Here is a 22705-nt window from a genome sequence, read left to right as displayed (position 1 = left end):
CATCTCAATCTTCTCTTATTTCTTCAGGCTTTTTAGTATTCAGCTTTGACTTGCCAACTTCATTTTGACCACATGTTTAGGAGGTAGAGACCCCTTTTTCTCTAGGCCTTTTTAAGTAAATGCTCTTCACTCTGGGTAAAGAATGTCATCTTTTCTTCAAAATTAATCCTTTTTACCATATTAAACATGAATGTGTCTTTAAAAATAGAAGAAAAAAAAGTCAGTGGAGATATGAAAATAGGTTATTTTTTAAAGTATCAGTGATCTTTATCCTGTATTTTTTCACATTTTTTCTAGACAAAGAGTGTTGCAAATGTTTAGGTGATGTTTAAAAGTAGTTTAAAGAAGTACTGTTTGATAATTTAATTCTATTGGAATATTTGGTTTAAACAAAGTAAATTTTTTCTCCTAGTATCCTGGAATCATAGAATGATTTGTCTTGGAAGGTGCTTTAAATATTGTTAGTTCCAGCCCCCTAGCAGCGGACAGGGGCACCTTTCACTAGCCCTGGTTGCTTAGAACTCCATTAGCCTGCCCTTCAACAATTCCAGAGATGGAAGATCCACAACTTCTCTGGGAAAAACCTTATCAAGCATTCCAACAGTGTATTCAAAGTGTAGTGCTTACACTAAATGAAAAGCCATTAAAAAACCAAGAGAATACGAGGGCACAGTGCAGCTCTGCATCTGCTGAGCTGCGACTCTTAGCAAACAAACAAAACAGACAATGAGGCAGATTGGTTTTTGACTGTATGTCTTAAGAAGAATGTATGATGTTGGAGGCAGAGTAGGGATATCACCATCTGCTATATGGAGGTGGCTTAAACCAGGAAAAACAATGCTTCTTTTCTAGCTTTGGTGGTTATTGCAAACAAATATTTTAACAAGTGAGTTACTTGCTGGTCCCCACTGAACTTGGCTTTCACTAACAAAATCTGCATACTGGATTGCAGAACACAGTGTGCAGGTCTCCAGTAGTACACCAGAAGATTATGCTGTGTGTTACTATGATGATAAGATCATTTCCAAATGAAAGACTGCAGAAATGTTAATTGCCTTGAAAGTATAATTTGTTTCTAAATCAGATAACTTGCAATTAGACCTTTCATTTAGAGCACAACAAAGATTCCTTGTATAAAATCTGATTAAAACATTTTCACATAAAATAGTCAGAAAATATGTTTCTCTTAATCTGTTCTCTTTTCAACTAAGTACTGTTCTCCTAATCTTCCACTGCCCCATGCACTCCAAAGCACTTAGATACAAGAGTTAAAGCTTTCAGCTTAATTTTCTCAAGAAAACAGAACACATTAACATGATCTTTCAAAAAGTGATTGCCATCTACATTTACAAAATACCCCACCTTAACTACCTTACTTTGATTTACTGATTTTTGCTTTTTTACATTTAAACCAAAATAGTTTATTATCTCTCAGAGGAATCTTCTGAAAAATTCCTACCTCACCAGGACTTGCTTTGACTTTTTGCTGTTATAAAATTATGTAACAACAGAAAGCACTGATGAGTGAGCATGGCATAACAAAATTTATGTGCATAAAATTAATTTAATTCCTTGTTTCTTATTTCTGAATCAGTAGTGTGCATTGATATGATAACAGGGGATTGGAGAGTAAATTTCTCTACTGACACTCAACTAGAACTTTCCCAGAAACTTAGATATTGAATTGCAATGACTCTTTCTTTAGAAAAAGGTGAACCCAATCTTACTGAGAAAGGAAAAAAAAAATAATTTGGATGGGTGTGGATTCTTCAGCTTATGTAGTTTATGTTAATGTCTTAATATCTTGTTATTTTATTGATTCTGTGTTTTAGTTCCGGAAAGGTGAACTAAGAATGCAAAGTCTGACCTTTGACGATGCCGGCATGTACCAGTGTATAGCAGAAAACATGTATGGAATTATTTATGCAAATGCTGAACTGAAGATTGTGGGTCAGTGGGATTATTTTTCTATTTACTATTTCAGGCTTGAGTAAGATAGCAGTTATATTTGCAAGTACTGTTTGGTAACAGATTCCTGTGAGGATGAAGCTAAGAACTCTCACTCAATCTAGGTGAGATGGGGTTTATTTGAACTCTCTAGCTGGTTTTTGACAACAACTTGAGGAATAAATTTGCCAACTTGTGGGGCATGTTTTCTGTTTGTATTTATGGTGCTTGTTTCCTAATGTTCCCCCTCAAAGGAACTGATAGTGCTGATGTTATATGAAGCGCATAGAATTGCAGCCTAAGTTTTTTAGCTCACAAAACTGGTTAAGAAGCATTTTAATTTTTGCTCACATATGATTACTCCTCTGTGATGCAAAATCTGCTTTCCACTTACCTGGCTTTTGAAGCTCTTCATTTTTGTTCTCCCCTTTGATTTTGTGTTCTGCAACCCCTTACACTGAAGTCACACAATGTCTGGTTTTACCCACAGATAGCTGTGCCATTTGATGGCTTGATGTAGTTATGAGTCCACTGTGTTTTCCTGAGGAGCCTCCTGTTGAAAATTTGACTCTCAGATCCAAAGTTCTCAGCCTTTAAACAATTTCTGACATTTTTACTGATTTCATTAGAGCAGACACACTGACTGTGTGACATATTTTTCTAAATTTCCCCGTGGTAGTTGCTGTTCTTTCTTGCCTTCAGACTTTCCCAAGAACTAAACTATTCTTGGTTTTCCCAACCCATGCACAACAGTGCTTCAATCTACACTGTTATTCCATTACTATGTACTCACTACCAGCTTGGTTTACACAAAATGAGCACTTTTTAAATGTGTGTTTTCAAAATTCATTGTTGGTAATATTTGGATATTGGTCAGAGTTTTGCTCTGTACTTTTGTAATTAAACAATAGCCTTATTTCCTCAGGCTGTGCACACACTTGCTGGCATAATTAACTTGCTGATATGCCAAGATGCAAAATAATGAAAAGCTTTATTTTCTTTCATTTGGTTTCAAATAAAGGAAAAATAGTAAGCAAAGATCTGACCTCAGAGACATAAATGTGGTGCTTATGACAGTCACATCTCAATACTGTTGTACATCTGAGACTGCACCTACAGCCAGCTAGCCAAACAGAAAACCACAAAGAATAAGAGGGGTGCAATTTTAGTTTGTAGAGAGGGTTAAAACCACTGAAAAGTAAACCCAACTATTCTTTGGAATTATGATTGAGTGAGCAACTTGTTAAAGAAATTTATCTCCAGGAATCTGAATTTTATTAGGGCTGATCAAAAGGCCTTTTGAAAGGGAGGAACTTTCAGTGGACTTTGATCTTGTTAGATTAAACTCAGATGAAAGTTCAGAAATCAGTAGAAAGAAACCTCTAGGGTAACACAGCACAAAACTACATAATGATTTCTCATGTCTCTTGTAGATCAGCACATACTTCAAGTACATCTCTGTATCGTTAGTACTTTTCTCACTAGTCTGCATAATGAACATTTGTAAACAATTCAATAGTTCTGTCTTTTATTGTATGTTGGAAACAAATTCTGTTTTGCAGTAAAATCACTAACAGCATTATTTGTGTTAATTTTTGCTTTCAGCTTCACCTCCTACTTTTGAATTTAACCCTATGAAGAAGAAAATCCTAGCAGCTAAAGGGGGACGTGTAATCATTGAATGCAAGCCTAAAGCTGCTCCTAAGCCAAAATTCTCCTGGAGCAAAGGAACAGAATTGCTTGTAAATGGGAGCCGGTTAGTACTGACTGTCAGTGAACACTTTAAGCCTTAAAAGTGTAAACTTTATGTATCATGTCTGGCTATCCCATAGGATGATTCTCCATTTTGCAGACTTCAGGGACAGGAGAATGTATAACTTCAGGAAAATAATATGCCAAAATGTTGCTGGCAGTATAGATTCAAGGAGTTAGCAGGGTATCCAACTTTACCCAGTCTGATTTAAGAATTGAGTTGTACCATAAAACTCTAAGAAAAATACTTGAATCAGTACAAGTGAAGAGAAGTACATTCTCTTGCTCCAGCAGTCTGAGATTGATGTCTAGATCTAATGTGTCAGTCTAATCCACAGTCTCTTTAAATATTTTTTACTGCAGGTGTGTTTATAAATCCAGTAGTTAGATGTGAGCTTGCAAATGATTTTTGTGGTTTGTTCTCATTTACCACAGTTCTACAGGAAGCATTGCTTTCTAATATAGAATTTCATTTCTCTTGCACTTTCCATAGCATACGTATCTGGGATGATGGGAGCCTGGAAATTATCAATGTCACAAAGCTGGATGAAGGTCGCTACACCTGTTTTGCAGAAAATAACCGAGGAAAAGCCAATAGCACTGGTGTTCTAGAAATGACAGGTAAGCCTCAGAATTGCAATAGTTTGTTTTGGGCAGAATCCCTTAGTTCAAAATGACTAATTTTTGTTCCAGCATTGCACTACTTTTTCTAATTCAATTGCTCATTAACACTGAATTGATGCTTTTAAAGCATATTGCTCAGTTGAAACTGGGTATGTTTGCATCACCCTGAAAACTGCATCTCAGTTTTCAGGGTTGATATTTCCATAAGAGATTAGTAAACAAGATCCATTAAATTGACATATTTTAATGTGTTGTAGGGTTTTGGTTTTGGTTTGGTTTTGTTTTTTTTTTTTTGGTAGGGGGTTTGGTTTGGCTTGGTTTGGTTGTTTGTTTATTAGTTTGTTTTGGTGGTGGTTTTGTTGTTGTCGTGATGGTGGTATAAGCATGTTTGAGAGAGCATTGCTGTTAAAGAAAAATGCATGAAATTTGTGAGATGAGGGCATATATATATAGTTGCACTTCTAAATTACCTTCTTTTATCAGTATTTTTATTTACTGATTGAGTAATGATAGCCTTAATTGTGTATTTTAAATCTGATGTCAAATAACTAAATAACTGTAGACTACAGACAGGAAGGACAGGAACAGCATTCTGTAAGACCCATGTCTGTGAAATACAACTGGTAGTGGAAGAGTCTTTTGTTAAATAGGTTTTTAATCTCTGTTCCAGAAATCATGCTGGATTGACATGACAGCTCAATGCTGATGTGCTTTCTTCCTTTTCTTGTATTGTTTTCTCTTCTTTTTCACATGTAGCTATTTACACAATTTGTTATGCATGTATTATATTGTTTCTCAGTAGATAAATTAAGATCACAATCCCTGCAAGGCTGTAATGAAAATCTGACTTGGCCCAACCAAGTAGAACTTTTCATTCATTATAGAGACAAGTTTTAAAACATAGAAAATACTATAATTGAAACGAGTCACGTAGGACTCATCCTGTGTCTTCTTTCTACTTGAGACAGAGTCAATGAATAAAAATAGTTGTAATGTGATTCAGAGATTTAAAGAGCTAAAGAGAAGCCAGCTATTTTAGTTATAAAATGTTTTCTTTATTGTCTTCAGTTTGGTCCTTTGAAATGTAGTTGTGTGAATAACGTGAACTAGACTTTGAGGGAGTGGTTTAATGTATGATCAAACAGTTATGAAGCTGAGCTTATATTTTAATAAGTATTTATTTATTGGAATTCTCCATGTTTGCCATTAACTTCACAGAAGCTACAAGAATTACTTTAGCTCCATTGAATGTCGATGTCACCGTTGGAGAGAATGCTACCATGCAATGCATTGCATCCCATGATCCCACATTAGACCTGACATTTATCTGGTCTCTAAATGGCTTTGTAATAGATTTTGAGAAAGAACATGAACATTATGAGCGGAATGTTATGGTAAGATACTATAGAATCTTATTTAATATATGAAAGCCTAGTTTTCCTTGTTGTGAGTAGTTGTCTTTTCTGTGTCGGTTCAGGTCCAGTAGGCCAAGAACATCAAATAGAATTACAATTCAGATACCTTACAGACACATAAACACTTGCAGGCAGATACCTGAAATCAGATATCTAAATTGATGTAAGTATTTTGGTACCTCAGATTATTACTGAAAATAGCTGTTCAGGTAGGTAGCCTGATTGTAAACAGGGTGTAAATTACCTCAAAAAATTTTGCATATGCATTAATTTTTATTTACTCATGTTTTTATTATCAGTATTTCTGGAATTTGGCACGAAACTGGGCCAGATGGTGGGTAGGAGTCAAACAGTTGGTAAACACTGAGGAAGAGCAGTTTATGAGAAGGCTAAACAAGTTAATACAAAGACACTCATTTTGGCATGTAGAACAATCCTAGTTCCTTCGTATTTGCATGTATAGTTATGTTTTTAGAGTCTTCTATGAGGTTTATTTAAAATTAATATCTCTATTAGAAATCCTTTCTTGTTAAGTCTAATCACCTGCTGATTTGCCTAATATTCAGCAATCTCCAAGTGGCTGCCTGCTTGTGTAAATATTCTGCTAGTCTGGATTTAAAATATTCAAAAATTCTCATGTTTAGATACTTTTATTTTTTTGTGCTCCCAAGAGAATCAGTGGGTATGGAGAGAAATAGTTGCTGATGGTAGTTGTGGTGTCTGGGAACACCAGGGACCACATTTAGTTTTAGCTCTGTGTTCAAAATGATGTACCAGTGCCCCCTGAAGAGTCCTTCTCCTAGGCTGGCAATATTTTCTGATTTTCCATGGACCAAGAAATTCCTGTTTTTGCTTTCAGTATCTGTTTATCTCCATGTGAAAATATGTTGAAAGTGTAACTATTTTAGTCTGATTTGGAACAAAACAGCCCTTTGAGGAGTCAAGAGTTGCCTCAACCTTCTCCTTTGCTGAGTTGTAAGATGTAGTTAAGAAGCCACATTGCTCCCTTTCAGTGAGAGAGCATGTTCTTGTCCAGGAAGCCAGTAGAAGTATGGTAAGATCAGCTGATAAACATTCAAACCCAAAGATATACCCTCCTTTCTGCATAGCCTGACAGGCTGTGTCCACACTCAGTAGCAGGGTGGTAAGCAGTCTGCAGTGTATTTTGTGTTGCCTCAGGAATGAGTAAGTATGTAGTTATTCTCCAGTGCACTGGCATCTTTCAAAACATTTCCTGCAAATGGCTATTAAGTCACACTTGTGATAGGTCTGTGTTTACACTCCTGTAGAGTACTTGATGCATAGGAATACCTTGGAAAAGCTTGAATTGCCTCCTTGATTGTATTAGTTTGTCCTTAGATAAAGACTGGAATGAGTCTGAGTGTCAGACAAGAGCTTAAAGAGTAAAGCCCCAGTAAACCTACTCCTTGTGAAAGATCAAATAAAATTAGTCTGTGTCAGATTTTATTTAGTTGATTGCTTTAAGCTACCTGACAGTTGTCACACGAAGTAATTTGTCCCATAGAACAGAAAAGGAGGTTGAAAGTGTTAATGAATTGGTTATTTTGGTGTGGAAGGAAGGTAAAAATGGCTTTATCTATAGTGCAAGAGAAAGCACTCCATCTGTGGGTCATGTGTTGAACATGTTGAGCAAAAAATTCTACATCACTGATACACACTTTTGAGGTTTCCTCTAAATAATGAAAATAGAAGTAAACTGGAATTATTTTTTTTCTTTTAGGGGAAATTAATTCTGAAATTTAATCCTGCTTTTAAGGCACTTTCTAGCAAAGCACTTCAAATTGACAAATGTGGGACCAAATAAGGCCTTCTGAAAATGTGTAATCTCTTAGAAGATTGACAATTTAGTTTCCAGCTACCTCTTTCATCTTCCAGATGGCCAGTGGTCCTGGACTCCTGATCTCAAATTCTGATTATCTCCTCAGTATTTTATGTCCTTTATTGAAGTGCTTAATTTTGAAACCAAATAACACTAACTTTTCTAGACTACCTTGGTCTCTACAAACTTTCTGTGGTCTGCAGAGGTAGGGAATGAGGTTCTTCTCTTCATGTGAGTGTTGAATCTTGTGCTGGAATGTTTCATTTTCAGTAGAGGTAGGGATGGATACTCCACAGGATTCAAAAGATGAAGAACTCTTAATTCACTTAGACCTTTAAGTAGTTTGTCAATTAATTTATTATCAGTTAATGAATTTGTTACCAGTTAATTTACTTCAGGATACCCTGAAGGATATCCTTCCTCCTGAAGGATATTTCTTGGTTTGTTGTGCATTTGATCTGTCAAAACTGGTAGAAATTCTTTTAGCAGAGGCATCTTCTAGTTTTGCATTCCTAAGCCTTAATTCTGGGCTTTCAAATGCAAAGCAAGTGCAAATAGTCCTGTCCTTCCACAGCTACCTTGGTCTTTATCTGGGAAAGAGGAGACAGTAGGATTGCATTTGAGGTCTGCATTTGTAGGTATTAGGTGGTTCTGTGCTTAAGTAATAACAAATGCAGAATTTTTAACAAATTCAGCAAATCTAATGCAATGGTTTATGTAGGATATAATTAAGACAAATATGTAGTTTCTGTATTTCTCTTCTCTTCATTTGTTATTGTATTGTAGCATTAAGGGTTTTTCTCCTTCCTGGCAAGCAAAGGGATTTTCTCTTTTCTCCTGCCAGTTTCCCTCTCCCTGGCAATTCTGGGCTGAAGTCACTGGGTGGCAGGTTTGCTCAGGCTCTCCTGGATGTAAAGAGTGAGCTGGTTTACACTTGACAGCAGCAGCCCGAGCTGCTGAGCTTGAAAAGTGCTCACCAGCACTTCACAAACGCAAGAGAAAAAGATACTGCACTGTGAATATTAAGGTTACTGGGTATATGACGCATGTGCATAATTTCCTGTTGATGAGGGATCCTCATCTATCCCTCTGATAACATCACTATTAATTTATGTGACTATGCAGATCAAGTTGCTGAAACTTGATAGAGCCAGAGTAATTTCAGTTCTCAAAATAATACTATTATTATTGTCATATAGACATAATGAAATGCTAATAAAAATCAGGTAAACACCTGCATAATTCTTTTTTCTTTAAATGCAAGCTTTGGTATCTCCATCATTGCTGAAGGCAAAGCTAATTTGCATTACATTAATACTAAAACTAATTTCTCGAAAGGACATTTGTCAGTTCTGTTTTCATTTCCTGTGACAGCAGTATGTAAAGGGAAAAAAAAAAAAGAATTGGTTAGCTTCCAAAGAGTCAAATGGAGTCTTCAAAATCTTACTATTTAATAGATTACTTTTAAGTTTATATCTAGTTATTACTCTGATTATTTGATTGAGGAACTAAACATTTACACATCTTTTCAAGTCCCAAAAAGATACAGCTCTTCAAGTAATCTGGAAAACTCTAATGTTTGTTTGTTATTTATATATCTGGTTTTTGTCATATATTTTTAAAGATTGAAAATATTACTTTTAAGATGTTTATATTTAAAAATACATAAAGTTTCCAAAAAGGAATATTCCTTTAAGTTCATTACAAAAAAAGAGTATTTTTTATACTTTTGAGTCCCACTAGCCTATTCATATGGATAGTCAGGAAAAGGAACTCCATAATTTAACTGGTTCAAGTCAGAAACTTGTACGTAGGCTTAAGAAGAGTTCAAATTTAGGCTGTAGTTGTCTTAATGACATAATGACACAAATGCATTTTAAACAGCTTCCCATATCATCAGTATTTCTGTTTGCTACCTTAATTATTAGTTGTCTTAATTGATAGCAGTGAACCTGAAACCCTGATAGTTTTATCACCATTTTATCTTTAATACGTTAAATTGAATTGCTGTACAAGAGTTCAGGAAGTTGACATTCTTGCAAAAAGCTTTCTTCTTTAAGTATTCAAAAAAGAGTAAGTGGTGATAGATACAGTAAAGCCAGGGGATGAATTTAGTCATAGAGACAACTGACTTGCTATCTCCTCACATTTTCTCATATAAAAGGGCATTTCTCAAGCTGAGGCTGACACACCTCAGTGTCATAAGTGCTATAGAGCAGGAAGCAAAACCTGCTGAGTCCGCACTGACTCTGAAGTGTGAATTCTCAGTTTGCAGTGTTCTTTCCAGTGTTCATAGGTGCAGGGACATGGCGCAAAGGCAGACAAAGACATTCAGCATAGAACTTGCAGGACCCACAGCTCAGGCTCTATTCAGCTTTGAAGTAGCTTCTGAATCCAAGGTGTGCGTGCATAACCACCTCTGTCCCTGCAGCTATCTTGTGCTTAACCTGCAGTAGTGTAGACTTCTCTGAATACTGAAAAGCTTGCGTTTTCCTTATGCAAATATTATTCCTCTTACTTTATCTCTCTTTGAAGTACAAAAAGCTTTACAGTGTTCTAGAATGACACATAATATTCTGGATATACACTGCCAGGCAGGTACTTTTCACACTTAAATGAGTGCAACACAAATGGAAGAGCCTGTTTCTTTATTTAATTTTTAAAGGTGATTGGTCCAGATACCAAAATTCCCACTTCAGATTTCTGAAAGTGGTGAGATGAATTCTAGACTGGAGACAGTGTTTGCCAAAACACTTTGTTTGTTTCTTCTCCAAAACTGATGAGTTTATAAACAACAAAGAACAGGCTGAAATATAAAAGTCGTATTAGAAAAGATTTACAGCTGCCTGTTTTTTGTACGTTATTTTAAGTTGCAGTTTGTTGGCTGACATGGATAGACAAAGTTATTCTACTGCATGCTCCTGCTTCAACAGATTGCTATGGAGACAGTTAGTTTTATTGTAGAAATCTGTATTCCAACCCAAACTATTCTATGATTCTATGATTCTACTGTTACCTGCAGCAGAAAATATACAAGGATTTTAATTTCCAGTTTTCTTCATTGCTTTCCCTGGTAATCCTCCTTGCAGAGTGTTTAGCCTTGCTCCAGGTGTAGACCAAGAAATTAATAGAAAGTTCAAAAGAACTGAAGAATTAGAGAATCATAGAACAGTTTAGGATGAAAAGATCTTTAAGAAAACCAAGTCTGACTGTTAACCCAGCACTGTGAAGTCCACCTCTAAACTGTGTCTCTAAGTGCCACACCTACAGGTCTAAATGCCTCCAGGGTTTGATAATTCAGACACTTCCCAGGCTGACCTGTTCCAACACCTGACAGCCTTTTCCATGGAGAAATTTTTCCCTTGTTATTTGAGAGAAGAGACCAACCCCACCTCACTACTTTGGGTGAAGAGTGATAAGGTCCCACCTCAACCTCTGCTCCAGGCTGAACGCCCCCAGTTCCTTCAGCTGCTCCTCGTCACACCTGTGCTCCAGCGCCTTCACCAGCCTCACTGCCCCTCTCTGGACCTGCTGCAGCACCCTGATGTCTTTCTTGCTGTGAGGGACCCAAAACTGAACACAGTACTTGAAGTGGCTCCTCAGCAGTGTCAAGTGCAGAGTGACAATCACTGCCCTTTTCCTGCTGGCAACACTTTTTCAGATATAGGCCAGGATGCCATTGGCCTTCTTGGCCACCTGAGCACACTTATGATCAGCTGCTATCAACCAGCACCTCCAGGTCCTTTTCCACCAGGCCACTTTGCTTCCACTCTTCCCACATCCTGTGGCACTGCCTGGGGTTGTGACCCAAGTATAGGACCTGCACCTGGCCTTGACCTCATACGATTGGCCTTGGCTCATTGATCCAGCCTGTCCAGATCCCTCTGCAGAGCCTTGCTTGCCCTCCACCAGATCAATACCACTGCCTAACTCACTGAGCATGCTCTTGATCCCCTCATTCAGATTGTCAGTAAAGATATTAAACAGGACTGGCCTCAGTACTGAGCCCTGGAGTACCCCACTGATGCCCAGATGCCAGCTGGATATAACTCCACTCACCACCACGCTCTGGGCCTGGCCATCCAGACCATTTTCTTTCCCCGCAACAATCCACCCATCCAAGCCATAGGAAACCAATTTCTCCAGGATAATGCTGTGGCAAATGGTGTCAAAGGCTTTCCTAGAGTCCATCAGAAAACATCCACAGCCTTTCCCTCACCTAATGAAGAGGTCACCTGGTTGTTGAAATCAAAATAGGAAAGCTCAGTTACGCGCTGATTAGGAAGAAGAGGTTATTTATGGGCTAGAACAAAGCCGGAGTTGTAGTGAGCTCATTTAGTACAGTTTTTGAATGTATTAAGGTGGCAGGTGATTGTTGATGGAGCATGACCAACCAAATCAACTGCTTACTGGGTTTTTATGGAAGAGAATTCCAGGACTCTCAAGGTACTGTCTCAATGCAGCTGTTTTCTGTGTCTTGATGCATTAGGGCGGTGCTTTAGACATGAGTGAGCTAAAAGTGACTCTAAGTATTACTCCCAAAGCTACCTAATTTTGGGTAGGTTTGGAGGAGTATTTAGAGGCAATGGCCTAATAATAACAACTTAGTGAGCATGGAATGTGATGGATGGAGTCAGTGGTTAGGAGCAAGGAGGGGAAGGAAAGCAGAAGATATAATGCTGAGGGTGAAGCCAACAAGCAGTTTGCTCTGGCAGAAGCCTTTGAGGAAACGTGTTCTACTTACAGCACAAAGAATTGTAATTAGTTTAGAAGATCTGCCAACCTCTCTGCTAGAATTAAAAAATACTCTGCAAAAGCACTTGACTGTGCTTGTGAGACTGATGAGGCTACCAAAATTCATGTACCATCTGTAGTTATATGGCAGAAGGTAAGAAAACCAGCTGTGAACACTACTAAGAGAAATGTAGTTTGCAGTGTATTGTGAATTTTTGTCATCAGCCATAAAGCTGTGAGCCATGAGCATAAGTGAGCAAGTACCTAGGCTTTTTCTGCTGTTGTAAGTGATATAACAAGCCCCATTACCAAAGGGATGCTGGTACAAAGCACAATGTCCTCAGGAATTTTCAGTGGTATGCTGAATGGAGAAGAATAATAATACATTTGTTGGAAATAATTCCCGGTCCACATCTCAAGTGTAGAATTAACATTGTATATCCTCTACATATAAATATAGCTCACTGAAGGAAAAGATTCTTTAGTGGGAATGACTGTCTGTCATCATTATCCTGCTGAGTTTTTTTATTTATCTATAACTGTGGCTTATACAGCAAAAGAAGGTCTCAGGTGAATAGGATTAAGACAGTGGTGTTGCACTGGGGGTGTTGTCTCTATGTCTCTGATGTCAATAGCATGAAAACATCTTTAGTCACATTTAGATTAACTTACCTCAACAGCTGTTGGATTATCTGTTCTGGTTTTAGCAACCACTCAACTAATTCTTTACTGGCAGGATCAAACCAATTCATGTGAGCTCATTTAGAGTTAATAATTCTGGGTACACGTAGTAGAAAAAGGTATTTAACATTATTTCTAGCTTGGACAAACTGATCTCATCACCAAGAATCCCATCTCTTCTGGATTACTTCTTATTGATTCTCTTACCATTTTACATCTACTGTGTATTAAACAATGCTGAAGCTCAGATGTCTAATTTTAGTACCTGAATTTAAAAAACCACTCTGCTTACCAGGTTCTTCTATTTCTGCCAAGTTAACTTTCTTATTTCTTGGGCTTGGAAGTCTTATATTGTTCCTTTATTGAAGTTCCTTTATTGTCTCTGGAGGCCCAACAAAAGTGGATAAGACACTGTTTTCAGTCAAAACACTTGATTCCTGTAAATGGTATTTAATTGTACAGGGGCAAGTTCTGATGGCTTTTGGCAATTTAGTGCCCTGGTAAAGGTAATGGTCAAAAAAACCCAGTGTCTCTCAGAAATAGGTCATAAAATGCTATTTTTGACATCAGTATTAAATCATAAATACAGGGCTTGTACAGTGCAAGTATTTGCTTGAAACTTGGTAAATACTGAGTGGTGAACCACAGATACCCTTGGAATATCCCTGAGTATTGCTATCACTATTTCCAGTCTGTGATTCAGTCTTCTCTGAGTTAAGGAAGGCATTTTTAAGCGTAGCCAAGCTGAGGTTTTGGGATGAAAACATACAGTACATTCATATCTAATTTGTGGACAGAATTCGCTGATGCCTGTGCTCTTAATTTGCTTGGTAAGCTCTTCTCTTACCACCAAGAACTTCGGCTTCTTCTGAGGTATGGAAAGCTTCATTACCAACTGCATGAAGGCTTGCTCCAGGAGAGCTTCTGAAACAACAAGATACAACACTGTATCTATGATTTTTTGATGATTTTTAAAATTATGTTACATTTTTCAATCTGTTTTTCATTATTTAGGTTTTAAGACCAAGTTTCCATAAGGGAAATTATTGTTTGGGCAAGTATATGGGCACATCATTATTAAATACAATAAATTACTTTAATTAAAGTACTAACATAGAAATAAGTACTAGCCTCAGTAAGAATTTGCAAGCATTTGCTATTGAAGTTATAATATGATGATGAGAATTCTCATAACCTGTTTCTAAACCTTATTGCTTTGCCCAGCATTTGCTTACGTTTATTTGCAGATAAAAATGAAAGTAATTATTAGAGAATCACTGTGGTTCTTTCTAGGATGACATTTAGTGTTAATGAACCAATACACAGCGACCAAATAGGGAACTGTTTGTCTTTTTTATTAAAACCAAAACCAATAAGATCAGAATTAAAAAAAAAAAAACCCCAAAAAAAACCCCCCAAAAAAACCTCCCAGCGCACCCCAAAAAACCAACAACCAAATGAAAATCAGAAACTGAAAAATCAAAGAGTTTGATTTTTTACAGCTTCTTTGTTGTAATTTTTAGAGGACAGAGGATCAGGTAGCTGCATTCTTTTTTCCCCCATAGAGCTACTGACACTCTGACTGCTTTTTCTCCCTGGAAGCTGTTGCCAGAATTGCTCAGCCCACTGTAGGGCTCACATGTGATTAGTCAGGTGTTCAGCCAGACAGTGTTCACTTATGCAGTAACTCCAGCAGATTTTCAAAGGATGCTCTTTGCCACAGCAGTCTTACTGGAGTTCTCATGAATAAACTGAAGAGGCATGAGCACAGAAATGACACTGTCCCAGATTCTCCTCATCTCTGTAGGATCCATGCACTTTGAAAAATCAAGTTAAAAACCATATTAGCCTTGAGTGAAAAGTGTGAATATATATATATATATCCACATGGAAATAGTTTAATAATAGCTAAGAGAGAAATTATCTGGAATGTATCAGGAATACTGGATTGTTCACTGATCCAGCAGATCTGTTTGATCCTTGCTAGCAGCACTTGTATAATTCAATAAGAGAAGGCACAGTGTAACCTGTCTTTCTTGCTGACCCTGTAAGGCAATCAGCTGACGTATTGCTAGCTAGAGTCAAGCACTCTCTTTCATGTGTGCTTGATTCTTCTTTTATTCAATTATTTATTTACCAAAGTAATTTCTTAAATATGTGAATTCTTATGCTGGACCTAAAAAAATTGATGCTAACATTTCAGTTTGTGCTGAAATTTTATGCCAGCAGAAATTGAAGCTGGCAACCAAAATCCTCACTGGAGTCTGGAAAGGAAAAGGGTAGTGTTATCTGTGTATTTTAATCTCTCCTAAATATAGACTATAAGCTCTCATTCTAGTTTCAGAGCATTTGGAAAAGATTTAACCTTGCTTTCTCCCCCCATCCTTCTCAATCAGGAAACATAAACTGGATGGTATTAGCTTTATTCCATTTCTTCTGAATGTTTAAAAGCAGACACACAGGCCATACTATTCAAGATTGTCTCAAAGGTCTTTTTTGTTACCCAGCATCTCTGATGATGAAAGCACTAGTTCTTACACCTAAATATCTTTGCAGTTTCTTTTTCATATGTACTATTTTGCATCTGAATTGTTTTTATTCCTGCATGTAAAGATCTGTGGATTGCAGTGAGTTATCTCAATGTTTGGGTTTTTTTTTTTTTTTTTTTTTTTTGCAGGGAGGGTGTTTCAGTTATATTTTTGAACAATTTTCAGTGAATTAGGAAATCTGAATGTTGCCCCTGTTGATATAGTGTGGTATAAATTCATGTATTAATATTTTGGTTGAACTTCTACTCCCATGAAAGTTCAGATATATTTTGGTGAGAACATTTGGGTTTTTAGAGAAATCTCTTTAAGACTAGCACATGTATAACCCATTGATTTAGCCTAGTAATCTTTTTCTGGAATAAAAGGCAGGATGGATAAGCAAAATATTTCAAGTGAGTTATTTTTAACGCTTAAAGTCTTCACATAAAACGTGTTTTTCATTAAGAAATAGCTGTGGTGCACATAATCTCTGTTCCACTCGTTGTTTACAGGTGCACATCTGGTCACTCAGAAGTGTCATAGGATAAAAATACTATATTCTGTTTGCCTCTCTGCACAGCCAAAGGTAGCCAGTGGCCCTCATAGCCATCTGAAAACATGGCTGAGTATTTCCCAATAGTTTGGCATTGGTGAAGAGTGTTAAGGAAGGATTAGGGCCTGGGATGATCAGTGTATGAGCCTTTTTAAAAGGTAAATTTCTTCCCTGGCATCCTGCTGTTTGCCAAGGAGCAGTGAGAGTTGAGCCAGGGAAGAGCATCTCCAGCCTGACAGGGGCCTCAGCAGCAAGGGAGGGCAGAGGGGAGTACAGGGCAGCTCTTGGTGCACCTTTGCTTAGGCTGTGCTTGTAGCCTCTCCGAGATAAAAGCTCAGGTACTGCTATAGGATTAAAAAGGAGGAGCCAGACAGCATCCTGCTCTGTTAACAGGACTCCATGACATTCTATCCTGCCAGTGTGTTTAAAGAAAAAGCAAGTAATGGTGCAGAAAAATTGTATAACTGTGGGTTTTGAAGAAATTCTTGACTAAATTTAGTTTTCAGATATGGAGTTCAAAAAGTAAGAGGGAAATGTTGATTTGTTAATAATCATTTACTAAAGTGTCTAGTTTTTTCATGTCTAGTAAAGAGCTGTAGCTCCTCAGGAAACACAGGACACTTTCAACAGCTGTCCTATAAATCAGATCTATGTTTGAGGGTGATCCATCCTCTAAGTAAGCAATTACTCTTTAGAAATAGCAAACCCTGTAAGTCGGTTTGGAGGAATATGTAGACAGGTATCACATAGCTGCCCAGGGATGTTTACCAGTTTCACTAAGTGTTGTTTTTGTGACAGATTAAATCCAATGGTGAGCTGCTGATTAAAAACGTCCAGCTGCGGCATGCAGGGAGGTACATGTGCACTGCTCAGACAATTGTGGACAACTCCTCCGCTTCAGCTGACCTTGTGGTAAGAGGTAAGCCTCTCCAGGTAATACAGAAATGTGGCTGGTTTTCACCTAGACAAAACACAAAGATAAGGGTGTTTCTGATTGTTTAGGGTATGTGATTTCTGATCAACAGATGGCAGAAATTAAAAGGAGAAGTCCATAAACAGGCAATGTCTTAAAAGTCTACTCAGGGTGCTGATTTGGTTGCAGACATTTAGAGGTCTAACTAAACATGTGTTCTCCTGAAAAGAAGTAAAGATTTTTTGATTATGGGTTTTTTCCTTATGTGAAGGCAATATTTAGATAGTTTAATTTGGTGTTCATTATTAAATCATTATTAAAAATAGATTTCAAGGATCATTTCAATGTATCTCCTGGATACATTTCAAAGTCACTTCTCAAAGCTGTATGGATTAAATTATTGTGTATAATACTAGGCCTACATTAAAAGGATTCTGAGTTTTCAAATTACAGAAACCAAGACATCTGAGGTTAAGTTTATCTCTCAGTTTTTCTCTGAGTCATGTCTGTTAAGCATTACTGCATTCCCAAAATGCTGTTCTTGCTCATACAGTATGCACCCTACAAGATCTGTTACGATGTGAAGTTTTAATAGCATGAGTTAAGGTCCTTTGGGCATTTTGCTTTCTTTTATGCCTGTGGGCATAACACATTCTGAAGTGCTAATGCTCTGTTTTGCTGAAAATCAGAACTGATGTAACTTGTACATTCAGTTGCCTTGCTGCTGTGTTTTGCCCCACATTCAAGTCACATCACAGAGCTGTGTAGCAGCTGAAGTATAGCTAGTGTCATGGTTCTGAGCTTCTGTTATCTCAGGCTGTTGTGCACTTGAATATTTCTGCATTTAATTTTTTGCTGGGTATTAAGAGCCCATGAAATATCATCAGATTTGGATAAAATGTCAAAGCAAATATGGTGAGTGATAAACTACAGAATAGATCTGCAAAGTAAGAGTTCTTAAAAGTAAAAATGTGTTCTTAAGCCAAAGTATTATGTAAGCAATTCCTTTTAAAAATTAAAAGGCAAAGTGCTTTATCAAGTTTCTGATTCCCCTTCCAACCCAGTAATTAGAGTTTCTCAGAGACTATTTTATAGAAGAAATTAGCATTCATTTTGTTCTCAAAATTCAGATTCTAATGCAGTGAACACAGTTCTGCTTACAGCTGCCATTTTTGTGAGTGTAAGACTTAGCATCTTAGCAGGCCAAGAGTAAATATCTTACGAAATATGACAAATTGGGATTGTAGTTTCACTGCATTGGTAAGGAAGAGGCAACAACAGGGAATGAAAAGAGCTATGTTCCAGAGCATCTCATTAGTGGGGCAGTAAAGGATAGGCCACTGTCACTGCAGGCACATGAAGATGTTTTGTCTGGTCACAAAACAATTTAACAGTTCATATGGATTGTTCTATGTGATCTTGTTCAAATTGCTGGTGATGTTAGCCCACTGAAGACTGTGCGGCCCCTCTGTGCACCTAGAGACCTCAGTGGCCATGTGTTGGGCAGTGTTACAGTGCCTGCTTCCAGCTCTGGAATGTGGAATGCCTCCTGGATGTGCTTCAGGCCTGTGCTGTGGGTAGCTCCCTCTTGGCTGGACTGCTTGGAGTTTGTCACCTGGATGCACCCAGTTCACTGTCCCTGGTACCACCTTATCAGCACCTGGCTCTGCCCACTATATTTGCACCCAGTGGAACTGTGCCCCATTGCCAAAGCAACTACCAACCTTGGGGTTAGTTTGGGTCCAGTATCAGCTTTCCTATGGAGCCTTTTCCTTTTCCTATGGCCCTTGGTGTTTCCTGAGACATGCCATTTTCAGAAGCTGATGGGGAGGGCAGAAGCTGTGAGAGGTGTCTTTTGAAGAAGGTAGGAAGGTTGTTGGGACTGATGAACCTTTCCATAGCTTCCGCCTGAGGGCTTCTGAAGTGAACAGTCTTGCAGGAGAATGCGTCTATCACCAAACCTTACATGTGTGTGTCCTTAGAGCTGGGGTAGGAAATATGCATGTTGTCAGGATGGAGAGTTAACCAACAACCCTCATCTTAAAAATCAACTCTTAACAACAATTTCTACTTCCTGCATCCCTTGTGAAGAGTAAGAAGCCATTTCCACGTTCAGTGAGGTATTTACCCCTTACATTGAAAGGAGATCCAAGGAATGAAATTGCTTGCTTGAAGGACATATTCATTGAAACCAAGGAACAGCAACATATGCTAGTACATGCTCTTGTTTCAGTTGGTTTCATTTGAGTCCTTTGACTCAGCTGTATGGAGAAAATAAAGAGCTCAAGAGGAGCTGAAAATATATTTGGCACACTGTGTGTTTAGATCTGATGTAGAAATCTCCTTCCATTCTTTTTTGTTTTGTTTTGATTCTCTGTGGTTTCTCTGTTAATAGTGCAGAGAAATATATTATGGTACTCTTGGGGTTTTTAATATTCTCTGGGATATGTTCAATCAGGTTGTTGGATAATTATCTGAATCATGTTGGCATTTTATTATCTCTGAATGTTGAAGCAGAAAATACATTTCAGTAGTCCTAATGCATTGTATCTGTTTTTACACAACAGTTAATATGCATCAGATAACTGTGTATCATACAAAACAGAAGCACAATAACAAAACCAGAATTTTGTAGGAGCTTGGAACATGATGAGGGGTTTACCACACTGGGGTAATATGAAGACCAAGAAAAATGGGAAGAGATCTATAGAAATCTCTTCTGCAGTATGGTTTTTCTCCAAAATAAGTCACAGGGTTTTCCACATAACTTGCTGCCAGGGCCCAAGTGGCACAAGCAGAAGTGTAGATTAAAGGTGGGCCCCCAATAAGGTCAGCATTAGGTGGAATTTGAGAAGGAAATTTTTTTGAATTTCTTCCTGAGTTCAGTTTTATTTGGTAAAAAGAGCAGCAACATTTTCAAGTATCATCTTTTCACTTAAAATTATCTCAATATTGATGAGGCAAGAATCATGGAAGTTTTATTTGGTAGTAATAAAATGCAAGAGGAGCTTTCCTCTGAATCATTCCCTAGAGTATTAAAAGTTGATGAAATTTAATACTTTCAGCACATTTAATTTGGGAATTGTACTGTTTTTTGTTTTTCCAGGTCCTCCCGGCCCCCCTGGAGGTATAAGAATAGAAGAAATCAGAGACACTTCTGTAGCACTTACCTGGAGTCGTGGAACAGACAATCATAGTCCTATTTCTAAATACACTATCCAATCAAAAACCTTTTTATCTGAAGAGTGGAAAGATGCCAAAACAGGTAAGAGTAATGCCAGAAGAAATAAAGATAGTAAGTTTTAAAGTATAATTGTTAGAAAGTTTGACTAATTGAAAAGTAATCACAGTAGAAGGAAACCAGGGATGCTGTTGATGTCTGCTCCATCAGTGTCAGTGTCTGGTCAACAGCATTTGCTGGGAAATTCTGTTCCCAGCATTTTGAAGTCCTGAACTGAATATGGAGAAATACAGAAAAGAGCCAGCCAGAGTTGCTGCTTGTTTTTTTGGCTCTTTCCTTGTTGCCTGAAACATTCAACGTCAACTGCTGGAATCATAAAAATTTATTTATAAGTTCATTGGGATGAAAAGTGGATGTCATCGTTTTTGTAATTTTTATGGAGAAAGCTGGGTAAAATTGTCTGCTTTTTCCTGGGAGCAGACTAAGTTCCAATTGCATTAAAACTGGCACCCCTAGAGAAAACATGGCTAAGATTATCCTTCTAACCACTGGATGTCATCATTGTGCCACAAAATTGCAGTTAAAGAGGAACCTACCTGAGCACAGGACATGCTAATGTAAATTTTTTGTAGGATTTAACATAAAAGCATAAATTTTAATATTTTTTAGGCTACTAGTATCTCTGAATGCTTTATGAAGGATAGCATTGTCACAAGCTATACAGAATTTTCCTATCAATGTGTTTCATTATCCCATCCTTATAAATTACAACTGAAGTGCTTTCCTGTGGAATTAAGATATCACATACTCAGCATTTCTAAATACTAAGAATAATAATAGTTCCAGTGATTGTCTTCCATTTAAGTTTTCACTTGAAACTACAGACATATAAGAAACAGACTGACATATTGAACTGAAAATCCCTTACATTTTTTAGAGTAAAACGTTAGATATAGTCTTCTGCCTCAGATCATATTTTTCTTTCAGACTATGTAGTATATGAAGTTCACTTGGTTATGATTGCCTCCATCAGCCAGGACTGATATTTTTTATGTCAAAGAGCTTGGAAAAACCCAGAAGGTTCCCCAGCCCATTCTTATCTCTTATATCTTGTTTAATGGCTTCTTTAGAATAGATTTCTTTGAACGTTAAAAAAAATGTAGAAATTGGAGCTGTTCTAATAACTGATTATTTGGTTCAGTAAAAATACATGCAGGAGGGAGGATCCTTTTAGACTTAGCTCCACTTTTTCTCAGGATAAGTTAGTTTTATTTCTTATTCATTCTGTACTTTTCAATTAATGAAAACAAGGAAATGTGAAGAATTTCAGGTGGCAACTGGTACTGTTTTGTTTGTGCTGTGCATTATTGGAACTGGAAATGGAGGTATAAGAGCTAACATAAGTGTTGGTTTCAGATCTTTATTCTGTCTGACTCAGAGCAGACTTGAAACTACTTTTCTCACTTCTCAGGAAGAATCCCTACTTGCAATTTTATAGGCATGATGGGATGAAATTCTCTCCACCTCTGAAGTTCTCGGCTTCTCAGAATTACTGGGATAGTCTTTGAGACATGCAGTCAGACTTTGAATCTTACCCTGAAGAATGCTGTGAGTGGGTGGGACAGAGGAATCCAGATTGTTGAATTCCTTTTTAAAGACACTAACACAAAAGATATACATTATTAAGTTCTGAAAAGTTGACAGTAACTATTCTGGTGTTTCAAAGTCATTACTTTTTCATTTGAACCACAGTTAGGAATTTTGTTAAATAGATGATTCCCTCAAAATAGGTAAAATCATCATACTAACCATCACTGGCATCACTGCAAGCTTTTACCTAATTGCTGAGCTGCTCCTATTTTGATTCAGTGTTAACTTTCAGATTAATGAAACATGATGAACAGTCCAAATTGATCTGTCACCAAATGTTTAGGCTATCACTTAATGCTGCTAATTTTCAATGTGTGAAACAAGAAAATATACTTTGGCATTGCCTTTTGGAAATACTGTTATTATTACTACTAACATTATTCTCCCAGCCAAATCATTCATCTCAGGTTTCATAATACTGAGTGTATTTTGTGAAAGAAGTGTATTCTACTTCACAGCATGGAAATATGTATGAATGGATTATGTAATAAGTTGTTTACATTTATGTTGCTCTTTCCAGTTAAGGGGATTCAGATTCTCATTGTGCCAAGTGTTAATAATGGTTCTGGGAATCTGAGGGACAGTAAAATTAAATAAAGAGATCAGATATCCCAGGAAGGACATTGAAATTATGTTAAATTTGTATCACTACTTGGATGACATGAGAGGTTTGCAATAACTTTAATGACTAGACAGAAAAATAATTTGAGTAAGGATGAGAGAGGATGGTGGTCAGGTAGAAAGAAAAATGGAAAGTCTGTTCCTTTCTCCTTCAAGACCTCCCTTTGGAATGAAATGTAATGATCATTAGGAAGAGGGAAGTGGTGTCACCATCTAGTGCTTACACTGTTGTTGCCTGTGTTTTTTGCAGGCATTGCATTTATATT

General features: G+C 37.3%; 1 protein-coding gene across 1 annotated transcript in view; it reads left to right on the top strand.

The window, feature by feature from the left end:
* CNTN1 (contactin 1) overlaps window positions 1-22705 on the top strand; it is a 205934-nt gene that overhangs the window by 152678 nt on the left and 30551 nt on the right. The window contains exons 11-16 of the mRNA XM_005480521.4: window positions 1833-1950; window positions 3553-3703; window positions 4193-4320; window positions 5542-5717; window positions 16873-16993; window positions 20094-20252. Of these exons, the coding sequence (XP_005480578.2) occupies window positions 1833-1950; window positions 3553-3703; window positions 4193-4320; window positions 5542-5717; window positions 16873-16993; window positions 20094-20252 (853 nt within the window). The remainder of the gene's footprint in view (window positions 1-1832; window positions 1951-3552; window positions 3704-4192; window positions 4321-5541; window positions 5718-16872; window positions 16994-20093; window positions 20253-22705) is intronic.

The sequence above is a fragment of the Zonotrichia albicollis genome, chromosome 4 (assembly GCF_047830755.1).
Source record: "Zonotrichia albicollis isolate bZonAlb1 chromosome 4, bZonAlb1.hap1, whole genome shotgun sequence".
In the NCBI taxonomy this organism is placed as follows: domain Eukaryota; kingdom Metazoa; phylum Chordata; class Aves; order Passeriformes; family Passerellidae; genus Zonotrichia; species Zonotrichia albicollis.
This window is presented reverse-complemented; position numbering and strand designations above follow the sequence as displayed.